The sequence below is a fragment of the Haliotis rufescens genome, unplaced genomic scaffold (assembly GCF_023055435.1).
Source record: "Haliotis rufescens isolate VD_foot unplaced genomic scaffold, xgHalRufe1.0.p SCAF_1, whole genome shotgun sequence".
NCBI lineage: Eukaryota > Metazoa > Mollusca > Gastropoda > Lepetellida > Haliotidae > Haliotis > Haliotis rufescens.
This window is the reverse complement of record NW_025963779.1, coordinates 73,700,054-73,717,231: the sequence shown is the minus strand read 5'-3', so window position 1 is coordinate 73,717,231 and position 17,178 is coordinate 73,700,054. Positions and strand designations below refer to the sequence as shown.

Below are 17,178 nucleotides of genomic sequence, written 5' to 3'. Positions count from 1 at the left end.
GTTGCTTATAGACCAAGGGTCATATTCATAATCAGGGCCAATCAGATTTTCAAACCTACAATCAGAGGCTATAAGGCTAGAATAAATAATATCCTTGGTTCTCAGGCACTGCCCACATCCTCATAAAGTCGGCCGCACGTTACTTTTTTTTCCATTTTCAAAAAAATAAAAAATCCTAATACTTCAAAACAATGCAATCCAATATAGCACACAGTTACTTACTTCCCTTTACATGCACACTGCTTTACTGTGCGTCTTGTGTTATGGTCATGGCAGCAATAGGAGTTTGTATGCTTGTTTATGTAGGGAGGCTCTTTCCCAGGTTGGTGGTACACAACTGTTTATTTGGTTACATACTAGTTTGAACAAGCCAAAAGAAACCCCCAAAAAACACACAGCCTGTCTGCACTGTAATTTCAAAAGTCATTGCCTGAGAACCAGTTCTTTTATTTTTTATAAGCCTAAGGCTTCCTAGGAAACAGCTGCACCTTAAATGATGGCTCATTCTTTACTGTTGTTTGTTTGTTGTTAACGCCACACTCAGCAATATTCCAGCTCTATGAAGGTGGTCTGTAAATAATCGATCTGACAATCCAGTGATTGACATTGCGAACAACAATCCATGCTATCTGGGTCTGGTGACACTTAAACAACTAAGTCACTGAGCCTGACCCATGAGCCTGACCCACCGATCATTGCCTCTTACAACCAGCATAGATTGCCATGGTTGCTGGGGATCTATTCTAACCCGGATTGGGAAAGAAGTGTCTTCACAAAATAAAACAGTTTTATATGGCAGTTTCCCCTTGACAACAAATCCTCTATCTAACCAAATATCTCACCATCTTACAACATGTACAACAACCTCCAGAAAATGGCTGGTGATATGTCTAAAAACAACTGTTTTATTTCCAAAGAATGTGAATCAACAAAGAACATGTCATGAGAGTAGTTTTACAGGTTACTTTACATCCAATCCATAACTGACATTTTGAACTTGATCTGCTTGACCACAAACAATATATACAAGTTAAAACAAGCACCATGACGACATGGAAGAAAGAGTATAACAGACAGCTATAACATGTGTGTGGTCCCTCACTGCCAGGTCACATGATCCAATACAAGCCAGGTCACATGATCCAATACAAGCCAGGTCACATGATCCAATACAAGCCAGGTCACATGGTTCAGTACAAGCCAGGTCACATGTTCCAGAATGAGCCAGGTCACAATATCCATTACCAGCCAGGTCACATGATCCAGTACTAGCCAGGTCACATGTTCCAGTACAAGCCAGGTCACATGGTTCAGTACAAGCCAGGTCACATGATCCAGAATGAGCCAGGTCACAATATCCATTACCAGCCAGGTCACATGATCCAGTACTAGCCAGGTCACATGATCCAGTACTAGCAAGGTCACATGATCCAGAATGAGCCAGGTCACAATATCCAGTACTAGCCAGGTCACATGATCCAGTACTAGCAAGGTCACATATTCCAGTACAAGCCAGGTCCCATGATTCAGTACAAGCCAGGTCACATGATCCAGAATGAGCCAGGTCACAATATCCAGTACTTGCCAGGTCACATGATCCAGTACTAGCCAGGTCACATGACCCAGTACTAGCCAGGTCACATGACCAAGAATGAGCCAGGTCACAATATCCAGTACTAGCCAGGTCACATGATCTATTACAAGCCAGTTCACATGAACATGTCATCATAGCCCGGGGGTTTCATGTGGTCTGGATCAGGCCTGTGAAGGGAAATAGAAAATATTGTTTAAAAGACATCAAATTTAGAACAATTTTTAAAAAATGATAACTTGTTGACATGTAGCTTATGACTGATTTTAGAACTTTGCAATGAATCATAAGCACATGTATTTTTAGAAAGCATGAGCTGTAAAATAGACAAGTCGGACTGCCAATAGTTCTCAGTTCTCACCCATGTCTGGCTCCAGGGGGTCCAAATGGGTCGAACCTCGCTCCTGGTGGAACAGAGCCCCTAGAAAGTAGAAGTCATTGTTGATAACTTAATCTTTAGCACACTCAGATATGTTCAACACAGGACCTACATCTGTGACAGAATGACATGCAATGATGACTTGGTCATGTGTGTAGTCTATAGGGCAAAATGTGGAGTCAAGTGGCTAAATAAAAGCACTAAACACAACTAATACTTGGGTTATCCGACATGGGTACGAAGTGAGTTTCCTTCTGGTCATCCCTGATATGATATTGCTTGTATTTTGCTAAATCATCATCAAACCATACTCCTTCATTGAGAGTAAAGGCTACCTTTGATCATGAGAACCTGAGCAGGATAACGTCACGAAGTACAGTCATATTTCATAAGGACACCGCTGCTAGTCCAAGATATTAAGTAGAAATCAATACCAGTTGATTCTTTCAAATTCTACACCTCCATGAGCTGGGTACTAAAGTGAAAGTCACAACATTTTGGGGTAACAACCACGTATCTGCACAATATTTCATCTTTAGATCTGGGATATAAAAGTGAGTGATTCTGAAACAATTACAGCATTTCAAGGTGTTAAAGTGACCTGGACCTCACTTGTTTCTTCAAGTCCCGGCACTACTTACGGTGGGAGCCTACTTGGTAGACCAGCATTTGGGTCAGGCGCAAACCCAGGAACACCCGACCTTCGGGGGTCCATCAACATCCCACCCATCCCACCAGCTAGAGGGTCAAGGTCAGATCGCCCGACTGCGAATGGGTCACTTGATGGCATCCTAAAACATGAAAACAACTCACGATAAGGTATTGAGAAAATAAAATTTTTAAAGACTTTCATCCACTCTTATCCTATCAATTTATTTTCCCCAAATACTTACAGATGAAGAAAATCACTACCTGTGTTTGCTTCTTCACTGGATAAAATACCCCACAGGGCTCAATTCAGCTACATAAAACATGCACCAATGCAACCTATTATTGAAAAGTGCAACCTAATATTTATTTCTAAATGCACAAAGTGCATGCTTAAAAAATTCAAATTTGCGTCCGACTAACCCTTACTTTTCCAGACAACTATCTCTGAACACAGTGAATACCTGCAAGCTTTATGCACCATAGTACATCATTAATCCCTGGGTTATGTGTAATTTGTCATCCTTTCTTGTGTTGTGATGTCATCAAACTGTGGGAACTTCAGGATTATGTGCACATCCTGTTACATTTACAACAATAATTATGTAAAATCATGACACAGTCATCAGACATCTGAGATGTACTTATGCAGTTTATGTTCTATGTTTCATCTTTGATAACTTTATGGGACAAGAGTGCATTTTTAATTGTCTGGTGCAACTAATTTTTTATGTCAACATGCACCTGATGCAAGATACATGAAGTTCCTTAAATCGAGCCCTGCCCTGTACACATAAACCTAAGAAACATCAGAATCAAATAATCAGAATCAGAAACAAATACACAGTCCGCTCTAATAAGCGCCCACGGCGATATTTGCTAATATATTGGCGCGTGAACAATCCCAATTAGCATCCTTTCTGATTGATCAATGTACACAATACTTATTTATTCGCGTATAATACGCACACGTGTGTTATATGCACACCTAATTATGGGCAATTAAATTCTGGAAAAATATATCTCTCATATATAAACATTTCAGGCTTTCAGCATAAACCACGGAATTTTTCTTTCAACTCTGTTTTTTTCGACAAAATATTATTCTAATAAGAGCCCCCTATTTCTAATTTTGAGAGCGCTCTGGGCGCTTATTACGTCGAATACGGTAAGCCAGATTGTACAATGATGATTAATCTCCAGATTCTAGTTATAACCTTGACCGTTAATGAATGTGCGTCTTCCTGAGCAATGGGAGTTAACTGACTATATAAGTCCATGAAAACTGGACTTCTATAGTCAGTTAACTCCCTTGTCTCGGGAAGATGGTGAATGTGTTGGCGTTCCTTCTATTGTTGCATTTACTCTACTGCATACAAGCTGAGCTGGGTATTTTACAAGCTTTCGTGGCCACGAGATTACATAAGAGTCTCTCTAGCAGTCATTTCTTTACTTCATAAAGTTGTTTTATACGTAATATTACATAGCCATATTTATAAAATTACCAAAGTCAAGACTCACAGATTTATACAGAAGGGGCTGCTAGTTATATCTCAGACAAATGGATCAGCAAACCAGTTCCAACAGAAAGCATTTCCCTATTACATAAGGGTCTTTCAATGACAACGCCATGTCTTTTGTAGATGGATAGTTGCACAAACTTAAACTTTGACATATACAGCTCTGGACTCGAGTGGTCATGAGCAATACATCGAGTCTGTCAATGAAAACTTAAACATTTAGAAGATGAGATCATAGGAACGCAAACACACGTGAGCACAATACCCACGTAGCCTACAAGTTCAGTTTTCCTAAGTGAGTGAGTTGGGTTTAACGCTGCTTTTAACAGTATTACAGTTATATCACAGCGTGTTAGCTTAATGTGGGAGGAAAGCCCGAAGTGATGCAGGTCTCAGACATTTTCCACTTCAGTGAAACCCATGAGCACAGGTATGGTGCTGACAAACCTAGACACAAAATCATGGCAAACCGGGATTTGAACTCAAAATGATAGGATTTTGGCGTGCCCAAGGGACACAACTCTGCACAGCGAATTGCGGTGCCTTAGACGACTGGGCCACCCGTGCCCCCCAGACTAGTCCAGAGGACGAGTGTTGACGTTATTACACTGATCCTTAGAGTTTGTAGCTGATCCTGCTTGAACAAGAGGTGAGGTGAAATGGGGTTAAAAATTATTGCACTTACAAAGCGATGTGCATGCATGTGTGTGTGGCTGCTTGTACTAGTCCGAACTGATGCCGATTTCATAGCGCTAGCCCACTGAGATACCATGCTGCTGTTTAACATGAATACCCCACTCGGACTCAGAGCCGACCAGTCCCTGTTTTAGCCCCATAGTGCCAAGCCCCAGGCAGAGTAACAACAAGTACCATCTTTTCACGTCTTTTGATATACGAGGGCTGGCTGAAAAGTTCTCAGCCTAAGTGGGATATCTCAATTGGATTGAAACAAACTTTTGCCACCAACAAGTACAATCATTTAATGAATCATAGACATAAGAACTGCAACTGTAGTGTTATTATTGTCTTTGTACCAGACCATCTTGTGAACCTACCCATTGAAATCACCAGAAATGGACAAAACTGGCTATAGGGCAGTCATCAAGTACCTGCAACTGAAAGGGCTAACTCCAACACAGATACATGCTGACATGGTCTCCACTTTAGGGGATGATGCCCCTTCCTTTACCACTGTAAAGAAGTGGGCTGCGGAATTCAAGCATGGCAGAGAGAGCCTTGACGATGACCCGCGTACAGGAAGGCCTTCAACAGCAACCATTCCGGAAAACATTACCAGATTGCATGACATGGTGATGGCTGATCGACGATTGACCACTCGAAATATTGCCAGTGTTGTGGGCATCTCTCATGAGAGGGTTGAGCACATTATCACCAACGAGTTGGGAATGACAAAAGTTTCTGCAAGATGGGTGCCAAAGCTCTTGACAGCAGATCAAAAACGTGTCAGATTCCTGACGTCCCATGACAAATTTTGCCGTTTTGAAGCAGATACCGATGATTTTTTGGCCCAATTTGTAACCATGGATGAGACCTGGATTCATCACTTTCAACCAGAAACCAAAATTCAGTCTAAACAATGGAAGCATCAGGAATCACCAGCCCCCCCAAAAAACAAGTCGGTTCCTTCTGCTGGAAAGGTGATGGCTTCAGTCTTTTGGGATTCCAAGGGTTTTCTGCTGATTGACTATCTTGAAAAAGGCAAGACTATCAATGGAAGATAATATGCTGACCTACTGAGACAGTTGCGTGAAGCTATCAAACCTAAGCGACGGGGAATGCTCACTAAAGGAGTCCTGTTCCACCAAGACAATGCTCCTGTTCACAAATCGGTGGTTGCCATGTCAGAGATCCATGATTGTGGCTTCGAACTCATTGACCATCCCCCTTATTCACCTGATTTAGCCCCGTCAGACTTCCACCTGTTTCCCAAAATGAAAAAGGAACTTTTCCTAGTAATGATGACGTTATTTCTGCTTTGAATGACTTTTTACGGTGGCTGAAGAAAATTTCTTCTTGACCGGCATCCAGAATTGCTGGCAAAAGTGTGTAAACCTGGAAGGGGACTATGTGGAGAAATAAATGAAAACCATCGATCGAACACCCGACCTTCCGTTCCCTGGGCAGACACTCTATCACAAGGCCATGGAGGCAGTCCTTGAACAAGAAAATAATGTTTACTATGTTTACATTTTCTGTCAGTTGTATTCCATTCCTATTTGTAGCAAAACTGAAGCATTGAGAACTGGTTCAAAATTACAGTCCTCAAATGTTACCAGTCAATAAGGACTACCTTCACTTGATTCTCACTTGTCCTCAGCACAGTTCAGTAGTCTCGGGCTAGCGGACTAGAGTGAATTTTGAAGGCTGCCATACTCTTTGTTTCGCTATAGTGGCAAACATCCATGACCTTCACATAAAGTTATTTTTCTCCTACATTGAGCTGACAGGCCATGACATAACTAAAACACCCAACTCACAGTATAACCACATCCTATAATCATGACACATGGAGAACCTACCAGTCGGGAGGGGCAGGCTGCCTACGACTTGGGACTCGCAGTGGATCATCTTCTAACAAGGGCGATCTCCCTTGATTACTCTGTGTCCTTGATACTGATGCTTGTGAGGAAGATGTCTTGGTGCCAGACAGGAAATCTTTTAATATCTCTTTCGTAATGTTCTTTTCAAGCTCCCCTAAATTCTTGAAAGCTCTGTAAGCACATTTTTGAAGGTTAACAAAAAAAATAATTATCATTATCATTCTTATTCTTCTTATTATCATTATTATTATTATTATCAGTAGAGGACGTAACGTGTACGCGAGACGGCTCTCCCGTCTCGCGTACAAGTGACCCCCTGAGAGGGGTCACGCGTATGCGTGACGGTCTGTCAGTGGACCATGGATTTCTGCCTGTTGCACAAAAATATCTCTACAAGCGTTATTTGTGAAAATAATAAAACAAAATTAAGTACAGTTATTGATTATCCTACTAGTTATCGAATGACATGAAAAAAATGTCATAAGAAAAATAATAAACGGTCAAATTGGGAGAAAAATGTGTAAAAATCGAGCAAAATGTTCTGTTTTTGACAGCGATTTTCTCCTATGTACATATTTTTCAGAAACTAACACGTAGTATTTTCTAAAAGCTTATTCATCGTAGAGTTACAAAATATATAAATTATTTCACGCACACCAACGCACACCCATTTTCCATCGCGTTGAAACATGTTTACTTTCTTCGAAACTGCGCGAACCGTCTCGCGTACAAGTGACTGGTCGACAAGCCGATAAAGGGAGGTAACCGATGCCTGACTAAAATGTTCAATCGGAACATCCGTCTTGTTACACTAAATGTGTCTGAATCAGAATGATGCGTGTAATATGCACGATATTTATTTAGCGCGTAGTTTCGTGGTTAGAACAAGGAGGAAATGTATTTTGATCACGTATTAGAAAAACAATTTTGCAGTGGGTAATATATTTTTAGGTGGAAGTAAAATTGTTGGAAAACAAAGTATTTCTGTGAAAAAATGAGTAAAGCACATAACATATTGAAATTAAAAGAGTCAAATTTGCCGATTTTGGACAGCGATTTTCATCTATGTGCATATTTTTCAGAAACATAATTTCAGTATTTTCTTAAAGCTTATTCGTCGTAGTATAACAACATATATCAATTATTTCACGCACACCAACGCACACCTATGTGCATGCGCGTTGAAACATATCTACTTTCCTCAAACTGCTCGCAACTGCTAAACAAGTCGTCCCACAGCCCCGTTACGCGTACGAGAGACGGCTCTCCGAACAAGCAGTGAAACACGGCCTGAGAGAGAGTCACTTGTAGGCGTGACTGCCTGTCGAAGGATTGCAGATGTCTGCATGTGACACCAAAAAAACGTCTCTACACACTTCCTATGTGATTATATAAACAAATATACGTAGTTGACTGTTATAGATGCTTGTTATCGAACGATATACAAAGTAGAAAAATAAATTAAAGGGGTCAAATTTGGAGAGATATGTACGAAATTGGAGCCAAATTTGTCGATTTTGGACAGCGATTTTCTCCTATGTGCATATTTTTCAGATACATAATTTCAGTATTTTCTTAAAGCTTATTCGTCGTAGTATAACAACATATGTAAATTATTTCACGCACACCAACGCACACCTATGTGCCAGCGCGTTGAAACATATCTACTTTACTCAAACTGCTCGCAGTTGCTAAACAAGTCTTCCCACAGCCCCGTTACGCGTACGAGAGACGGCTCTCCGAACAAGCAGTGAAACACGGCCTGAGAGAGAGTCACTTGTAGGCGTGACTGCCTGTCGAAGGATTACAGATGTCTGCATGTGACACCAAAAAAACGTCTCTACACACTTCCTATGTGATTATATAAACAAATATACGTAGCTGACTGTTAGATGCTTGTTATCGAACGATATACAAAGTAGAAAAATAAATTAAAGGGGTCAAATTTGGAGAGAAATGTACGAAATTGGAGCCAAATTTGTCGATTTTGGACAGCGATTTTCTTCTATGTGCATATTTTTCAGATACATAATTTCAGTATTTTCTTAAAGCTTATTCGTCGTAGTATAACAACATATATCAATTATTTCACGCACACCAACGCACACCTATGTGCCAGCGCGTTGAAACATATCTACTTTCCTCAAACTGCTCGCAGTTGCTAAACAAGTCTTCCCACAGCCCCGTTACGCGTACGAGAGACGGCTCTCCGAACAAGCAGTGAAACACGGCCTGAGAGAGAGTCACTTGTAGGCGTGACTGCATGCCCGTCGAAGGATTACAGATGTCTGCATGTGACACCAAAAAACCGTTTCTACACACTTCCTATGTGATTATATAAACAAATATACGTAGCTGACTGTTAGATGCTTGTTATCGAACGATATACAAAGTAGAAAAATAAATTAAAGGGGTCAAATTTGGAGAGAAATGTACGAAATTGGAGCCAAATTTGTCGATTTTGGACAGCGATTTTCTCCTATGTGCATATTTTTCAGATACATAATTTCAGTATTTTCTTAAAGCTTATTCGTCGTAGTATAACAACATATATCAATTATTTCACGCACACCAACGCACACCTATGTGCCAGCGCGTTGAAACATATCTACTTTCCTCAAACTGCTCGCAGTTGCTAAACAAGTCTTCCCACAGCCCCGTTACGCGTACGAGAGACGGCTCTCCGAACAAGCAGTGAAACACGGCCTGAGAGAGAGTCACTTGTAGGCGTGACTGCCCGTCGAAGGATTACAGATGTCTGCATGTGACACCAAAAAACCGTTTCTACACACTTCCTATGTGATTATATAAACAAATATACGTAGCTGACTGTTAGATGCTTGTTATCGAACGATATACAAAGTAGAAAAATAAATTAAAGGAGTCAAATTTGGAGAGAAATGTAGGAATTGGAGCCAAATTTGTCGATTTGGACAGCGATTTTCTCCTATGTGCATATTTTTCAGATACATAATTTCAGTATTTTCTTAAAGCTTATTCGTCGTAGTGTAACAACATATAAATACTTATTCAGGCACACGAACGCACACCTATGTGCCAGCGCGTTGAAACATATCTACTTTCCTTAAACTGCTCGCAATTGCTAAACAAGTCGTCCCACAGCCCCGTTACGCGTACGAGAGACGGCTCTCCGAACAAGCAGTGAAACACGGCCTGAGGGGGAGTCACTTGTAGCGTGACTGCCTGGTCAACATCCATAGATTACAGATGTCCATAAAAACAAACATACGTAGTTATTGACTGTTGTAATACTTGTTATCGAACAATTTAACATCAAAACTAACGAATAATTGGCGTCATTTTGCATGGTGTTTGTCATGCACCTCACTGTCGCAGTTTAATTAGCATCTCTATATGATTATGTAAAAGAATATTTGAAACGGTCCGAAAGGCATGCATTAGGCACCTCTGTTCAAAATGTAAACATATTAACTTGGACTCGTCGCCATATGGCTGAAATAATACCGATTCGACGTTAACAATTAACTCGCTCACTCTTATTTCAGAATAGGTGCGTTAGTTTTCTAACAAGAGAAAGGTTCGATCACGTGATACCCTGCACAACCGCAGTGGGGGGTGAAAATAAGGCGAGCATGGCCGAGTGAGCTCGGGGGTTATCGGCAATTGTTTGTAAATCTTGCCTCGCGAAGGTTCGACGTATCGGCACTTTTAATGACTGTCAGATCAATATTTAGGACAGAATATACATTAATTTGTGAGATGATGTCTTGGAACATGTATGACACGATAAACTTTCTTTATACACAAAATATACCCGAGCACAGGTGGACAGGAAATAATATAATCTGGTCCAAACGGCCTATCGCGCACGCAGGATACACTACTATATAGAATATGCTACTGCATCGCACGTGTTTTACCTAATTGCCGAGACTGCCTGTATATTCAGTGCAATTTGAGGTGGTCATAAATCCTACAGGTCCCTCCCCGTACCTATACATGACCCTGAAGGACTGGCCGTGTGCGCGCTCACAATGTATATTTCCAAATACAATATACAATTCCAAATATATATTTTTTTTCATTATTCACACCATACCCCATAGATGCGGTAAAGTAAATATAAAATTGGATTTGCTTGTGGGTTTGTACCCCCCCAACCCCCTCCCCACCAGAGATTGATTTATTTATACTTTATTAGGTCATTTATGCTAAAGCGATGTAAACCATTATATATGCCTATCAAAGACTTCGCAGAAACCGTGCTTGTATAAATTTCGTTGGCTTCCTTTGGATATGGCTGACACAGCCTACCCACATGTGTGATTCGAGTTGCTAAGCGAAATCAGTATACACGTCCCTGATATGCTGCCGATTGGTGCGAGTACTGATTCAACTTGGATTGGAATTGACACTTATTGAGGTTAACTAATCTGCATAAGCACCGGTTACGTGTTCTTTCATAATGGGATTATCAGAGGATAGTAATTGACACAACTGTTCCCAAGACTTATTTATTCATAAAACTATACAATGACAAAAAAATCATGATAATATACATGTGTGTCTGTCTCAACAGTACAAGTCATCTTCTGGAATCCTGCCAGTTTTCGGTTTTTGATCAAGCGTGTGCCTGTTGGAGACTTAAAAGGGATTAACTTTGGACCACTGTCGTGGTGAATTTACTGCACTAAATCTATCGTGAAAGAACGGGGTAGCGTTCTGCAGAGATCCATCATTCATCGCTGACGTGATGACGCCAGGTCTTTGGGACCCTACCCACACATTGTCCATCTGGTAGCAGCAGTTGATGGCTGAGGTGTCGAATTGGTTGCCTGGTTCTTGGTGAATCTTCATCATGTTCAACGGCAAGGCGATTGGTGGTTATACCCGGAAAGCATGATATCTGCAGAATAAAAAAGACATGTCGATTTCATCCAATTGATGAATACCTGTTTTTCAGTTATTTCGAATACATCGAATGCTGTGTGTATAGCTGTTTGTAGACCATTTATGAAAATTTATGATATCTTTGAACGGTTGCATGTTCCACAAGTGTGGGTTTCATCTTTACTTCGCAAGCCTCAGAACTGTCGAGTAACCATTAGGGTAAGTCGAGTTGTTTCGGCATATGTTATATTCCCAAATCCCGTCGAATCAATGACATCAACTATTATCAGTAGTATATTTGTTGTAGCATAACACGTCATCCGTCTAACGTTTGTGGTTACACGCATGCGCTTTTAAAATAAAGTTTGGTAGCGGAATAGAAATTGAACTAGTACGCTGCTACAGTTCCTTACTTACCCATAAATTGTGGAAAATACCACTACAGGACACACCGACGCGTGTGTAGTGACTGGAAAAACTTCGGATCCCCATCCAGTAGGTCCACGGAAAGAATGCACATATTGAACTAAGGACGAAAACCTTTTCGTCAGCTGATCCATAACTTTAGTCTAGTGTGGATGAATAAACGGTTATGCTCACGCTTGACAAATCTAAATATGACGAATGAATTAACAATTGTTGAACAGTTGCATTAGTTTACATGACATCAACCACTACGTCGTGCATGGATATTTGTTCATAAAATAGCAATTGCTAAACGGTAACAACATATATTCAATATGAAACAGCACGGACCTACATGTGATGCAGGTGATTAAAACCGCTTAGTTGTGGGCATAGTCTGACCACCGACTGGCTCACACTGGCTAATCCCCTTCTGATCGATCAATATACAACTGTATCGTGTTAAAATATGCACTCGTCTATATTTATATTATTTCAGACATTGTCATGTTACTGATAATACGGGATTAAATACGAAATGCTATACATTATCATTGCCTGTTTTCTATGTGTTCATACAAGAACATAATTCAATTTCGTCTGCTGTCATTACACCACCAGTTAAAAAATTATATGGGAGGGGGCATCAATTGGTGCGGGAATCGTATATAGGTAACTTTCGGGTCTCTCGAGGGGATACGTATAAATAGTAATCCTCCAGACTTTTACAAACGAAATATATTTTATACTGTTAGCACCTTCTTTGTTTTTAACGAGCCTACTATCAAAGTTCTTGCGGCAAATACTGTGCTATAGTTAATCACTGTCACTGTCCTTGTTCAATTGAGGCTGTAATTTGAGAACACGGTACTAGCACCAATTGCCTTCAGTTGTATATTGTCGTTTAACAACGCGCATTTTGATAGGCTGACTGTTGACACGTGAGCAGCCAAGCTCAGGTATTAACCGTTCGCTATCGTAAACATTGTCGTTGACAATACACACGGGTTCTCTCTATACCCGTTATTTCGTTATAAGCGCTTTCATCATTGTAGTATTCTATTCTATTCTCATCACTTTATTATGAGGACAACAAAACGCGGGTCAGTCGTCTCGCCGGCTCCTCTTCAATTAGATCGCGTAATCACAAGATGCAAATTAGCATAACACCGGAAATCCTGTTATTACACGATTGAATATTCCATTCAATACTTTTCAGATATACGAATCGTGCATCAATGAACGGATTTATTTCCAGAAACACCGCTGACGAACAGGTAGATGTGAGCTGATTGCTATTTCCGGCCTATAATTTACGAGAAAATACATGCGGTATTTTTAATATCTGCATATAAAACAATGCCAAGCAGAACAGAAAATATAGGATACTGCGCATAATATGATAATGATCGTGTATACACTAATCGACAACAAAAACACGTCAATGTGGCTGCTGCTCAGATAGGTGTCGTTTGGCGCAGCAAGAATAGAGCGAACCGCAATCAGGTGGATTTATCATGATGACTAAGCGTTTCTCCACTGCCACAAAAGGCTAAATTGTATATCACGTGATCGGACATTTTGATTTTTTTTTCTTGTTATATCGCCGAGGAACAATTATCGCTAACCGTTATAGCGCGCACGTGGTTGCATCTCATTTTAGTTTTGAGAGTCTTAGTTTTCATAACAGGGGAGAAATATTTATCCGAAAACAATGATCAAAAGGACTCTTGTGCGGAAATATTTTTTCAAAACCCGCAATATTCACCTTGCTCAATATCTTCAATATCCTATCTTCCTCAAAATACAATTCTGAAATCTATTTGAGGTACACATAGGGATAAGCAAGATCGAATTTGGGGAATATTGTCAGTTTGCAAAGAACAAATTGATAATAGCATTTCTTATTAATTTTGGTGAATTAAAATAATATTGAGCGCGAAAACTGAAATATCCCCAAAATGTCATTTGTAAACTGGAACTGTGGGCGTGATCACGTGCTGTAAGGCGATTGCGAGAGCTGGTACAATAAGTCACCGGTAAAGTTTCCACTGTTCCCTATCGTAGCACAGACAGACATTGTAACGCTATAACCGAAATCAACTGAATCTTATTCAAGAAAGCGCATATGCTCACAGTTTCACAAAAATTAAAGTTATTGGTACATTCAACTTTGTAGCCTGCAGCCTCGGGTTTCGCGGTACTTGTCATAAACGGAACAAATGTCACTCACTAAAATTTATGATTATTCACTCCTGTTATGCCAAAAGTATGTATTTATGATTTGGCTACTAGTGAAGAAAGTACTGCTAAGTATGAAATTTTGGCCCTAATTATCTCCTAATATATCCTGACCACAGCGCGGGAAAATGTGCGGGCTACGTAACTTCCGTTACCTTATTAGTCGCCATGAATATGTAGATGAGCTAGTTCAGCTCGAGAGAGAAAGTTTATTTGGGAAACTGCCGGTCATATCGCTGTCCATTGACAGATGGGGGTAAGGCAATAATAAAAAAATAAAAGATACCAGAAGTAAGTATCAATGCGATAATGACCCCTAACTTGCAGCAGACGGAACATTCCGAGGAAATTGAAATTGTTTACGGAGCGAGCACTTCCTGGTTACTGATTGTCATAACAGACACCCGCTAAAAGGCGTGTCCCGCGTGAGCGACCGGAAATCACAAATGCCGCGATACGATGAATGCTGCGGTACCACGAGGTCAGAGTATACACGGAATATGCCAGAAATAACATGAAAAATGGCGATAATTGGTCGCTAGCTTCGACGTGTACACTTTCAAGTGTATCCAGTCCAGAATGACATGTTGACATGTTTTAACTGTTCGAAAATAGGGTATGTGAAAATAGGAAGGCGGATGCCCCGATGCACACGCGACCCGCCAGTCACGACCTTGGGTGGATTGTTGTGGTCCCTCTCGGCAGTGGGTGATTTTACATAGCGCTTTAATTACTTTCGCGGAGGTCGCGGGTGACAGCACAGCCACGGTGATTGAATTAATTAGTATCAAGCGCTTCACTGAGTACTGCGGACCGCACCGTCTCGCGTACAAGAGACGGCTGAGCCGTCACGCGTACACGTTACGTCTGTGACTGATTATTATTATAAAATGGAAATGTTGAAGCTGCCTGTTTGTAAACCATCTAATGATGCAAAAAATCATGATGATGAAACAGATCAAAGTAATTTGTGAAATAATATGTACTGGTACAGAATAAATTTTATTAAACACATGTGACATCTGTGGTAACCAACACAATTAAAAATATCACAATCATATATAACAGACACCCTACAAGAGTGGCATCCCATGAGGACATCATATCCAGATCGTGATGGAACCAGAACGATGTCATGCATACATGGTGTATGCAACATCTTCTCTGACATATGAGATTGGAAATTTACATTTTTGCCACAAATTGTAGTCTTACAAATATAAATGTAACTCACGTATCTATATCTGTGAGATCCTGATTTGTGTACATTGCAAGACGGATATTCATACTCGACACCTTCTCATCTCTCCGTCTCTGAAGAACAATAAACATATCATTAGAGCACAACAATACACAGCAGTTACATCACAGCAACCTCTGAATAATCAAGTATGGGACAGGCAAACCAGTGGTTGACAGCATGAGTAACCATACAAGTCATCAGCCTACACTGACACACTATCTGCCAAGTTGCATACTGTTAACCATAATTCCTCATATTATACAGCTCTACTGAAAAGCTTGAGGTGCCAAGGAGCTATTGTGACCCAGAATACAAACAGGGTTAAACTTACACACTGTTACCATGGTTACAGTACACAATGGCAGAGACCCTTAACACAGGAAGGGTCAGTGTGTAGTGATGTTTACCTACCATGAAATGTACAAGGAGACTCTCATCGATTTTCACCACTTTAAGTACAAAGTCATCATTAGACTTGGTTTGGTTATACTTGAGTGTGTACAGCTCTCTGGAATTGTTCCATCCCTGGGGTAAACGCTCAGTCTTTTTAGACAGGAGCCCATCCTGAAATCAGTAAATGTATCAAACAAACTAGAATCAAACACAATCACTAGGGGTAAATAAAACTGTGATCTTACAGCACTTTAACATCTGCTGCAGGAAGTTTTGAGATAAATCAATTTATTATCCATATGGCTCAAGATTATCGATAAAATACATAATATAAAGCACAAGAGTAACAATGACTTCACATGCCATGCAGCATATTGCTGACATAATACAGACAAGTTGTTAACACAGTGTGTAATGACGTCACAGTAGTAATTGTTGTCACAACCTATCATCAGTGTTGAAGTCATCTTGGCACTGCAGTTGTCTTGAACAGTTTCCAATACAGAAAAATGCCTTCATCTTTACAGCTAATCCCAAAACAAAATATTGATAATAAAGAGACTATTACATATTATCAGCGTTAGAAATTGACACTAGTCCTATAGTCCTTGCCAAACTGCCCAATAGTTAAGGTATCATCAGGACTAGTAGAAATTTGCCCTTTTTAAGGGTTTTGCTATATGTTATCATTATAAGGACTAGTGGTCTAAAACTGTTAGTTTCTAACGCTGCATATGTGTGTTTAGCTTTTTGAAATTATTACAACTGCTTTATTCCATCAATGTCATCAAGTATACAATACATATGCCACTTTAGAATACAGGCGACTGGAGTATATTCACGGACTCCTGATAGCTGAACGTGATAACTAATGGGCTACTTTCACTTCTGTTTCTTCCAAAGTTATATACCTCGCCAACTCCTGTGCATTTAAACCCATTTGACACTATATTCCAGTGCAAGACACAAATGACAGCGTCCCCTGGGCATGTCAGCTGCTCCGACACAGTGTCAAACAGTAGTTCGAGGCCTGCCTGTGTCATCCTTCTCCAATAAAGCGATATTTCACAACAGTTTGATGAAATCTACAAGTAATCTATCTGTCATGAATCGGCAAGTTGTGCAGATGTAAACTTCCGGTATGTGTTTCGTTAAAAATGAAATGGAAAGTGAATTCATAATCGAATAAATGTTCTATATTGTCTTATTTAGACGTGTACATGCATAACATAAATAGTGATAATGATGGCATAGGGTTTATTTAAAAATGTATGTGCGTATAATTTTCATCACTGGTACATTTGTAATATATAAACGCGGTGTTT

At 40.2% G+C, this 17,178-nt stretch overlaps 1 protein-coding gene across 1 annotated transcript; it reads right to left on the bottom strand.

Moving 5' to 3' along the window:
- Positions 1 to 875: 875 nt before the first annotated feature.
- Positions 876 to 16,987, bottom strand: LOC124139760 (proteasome inhibitor PI31 subunit-like). Its single transcript, XM_046507076.2, has 7 exons — positions 16,765 to 16,987; positions 15,872 to 16,024; positions 15,452 to 15,531; positions 6,679 to 6,870; positions 2,612 to 2,761; positions 1,953 to 2,012; positions 876 to 1,761 (listed from the first exon to the last, which is right to left on the bottom strand). Exons 1-7 carry the CDS (start codon positions 16,894 to 16,896, stop codon positions 1,710 to 1,712), a joined length of 819 nt encoding a protein of 272 aa, XP_046363032.2. The 5' UTR covers positions 16,897 to 16,987; the 3' UTR covers positions 876 to 1,709.
- Between the last annotated feature and the right edge of the window lie 191 nt (positions 16,988 to 17,178).

Excerpts from the sequence above, each read along its gene's own strand:
- LOC124139760 (XM_046507076.2), bottom strand. The coding sequence starts at position 16,896 with ATGACACAGGCAGGCCTCGAACTACTGTTTGACACTGTGTCGGAGCAG. Across the intron at positions 16,025-16,764 it reads AATGCACAGGAGTTGGCGAG|GATGGGCTCCTGTCTAAAAA; the intron begins GTATATAACTTT and ends TACTGATTTCAG. Across the intron at positions 15,532-15,871 it reads GTCTCCTTGTACATTTCATG|AGACGGAGAGATGAGAAGGT; the intron begins GTAGGTAAACAT and ends ATTGTTCTTCAG.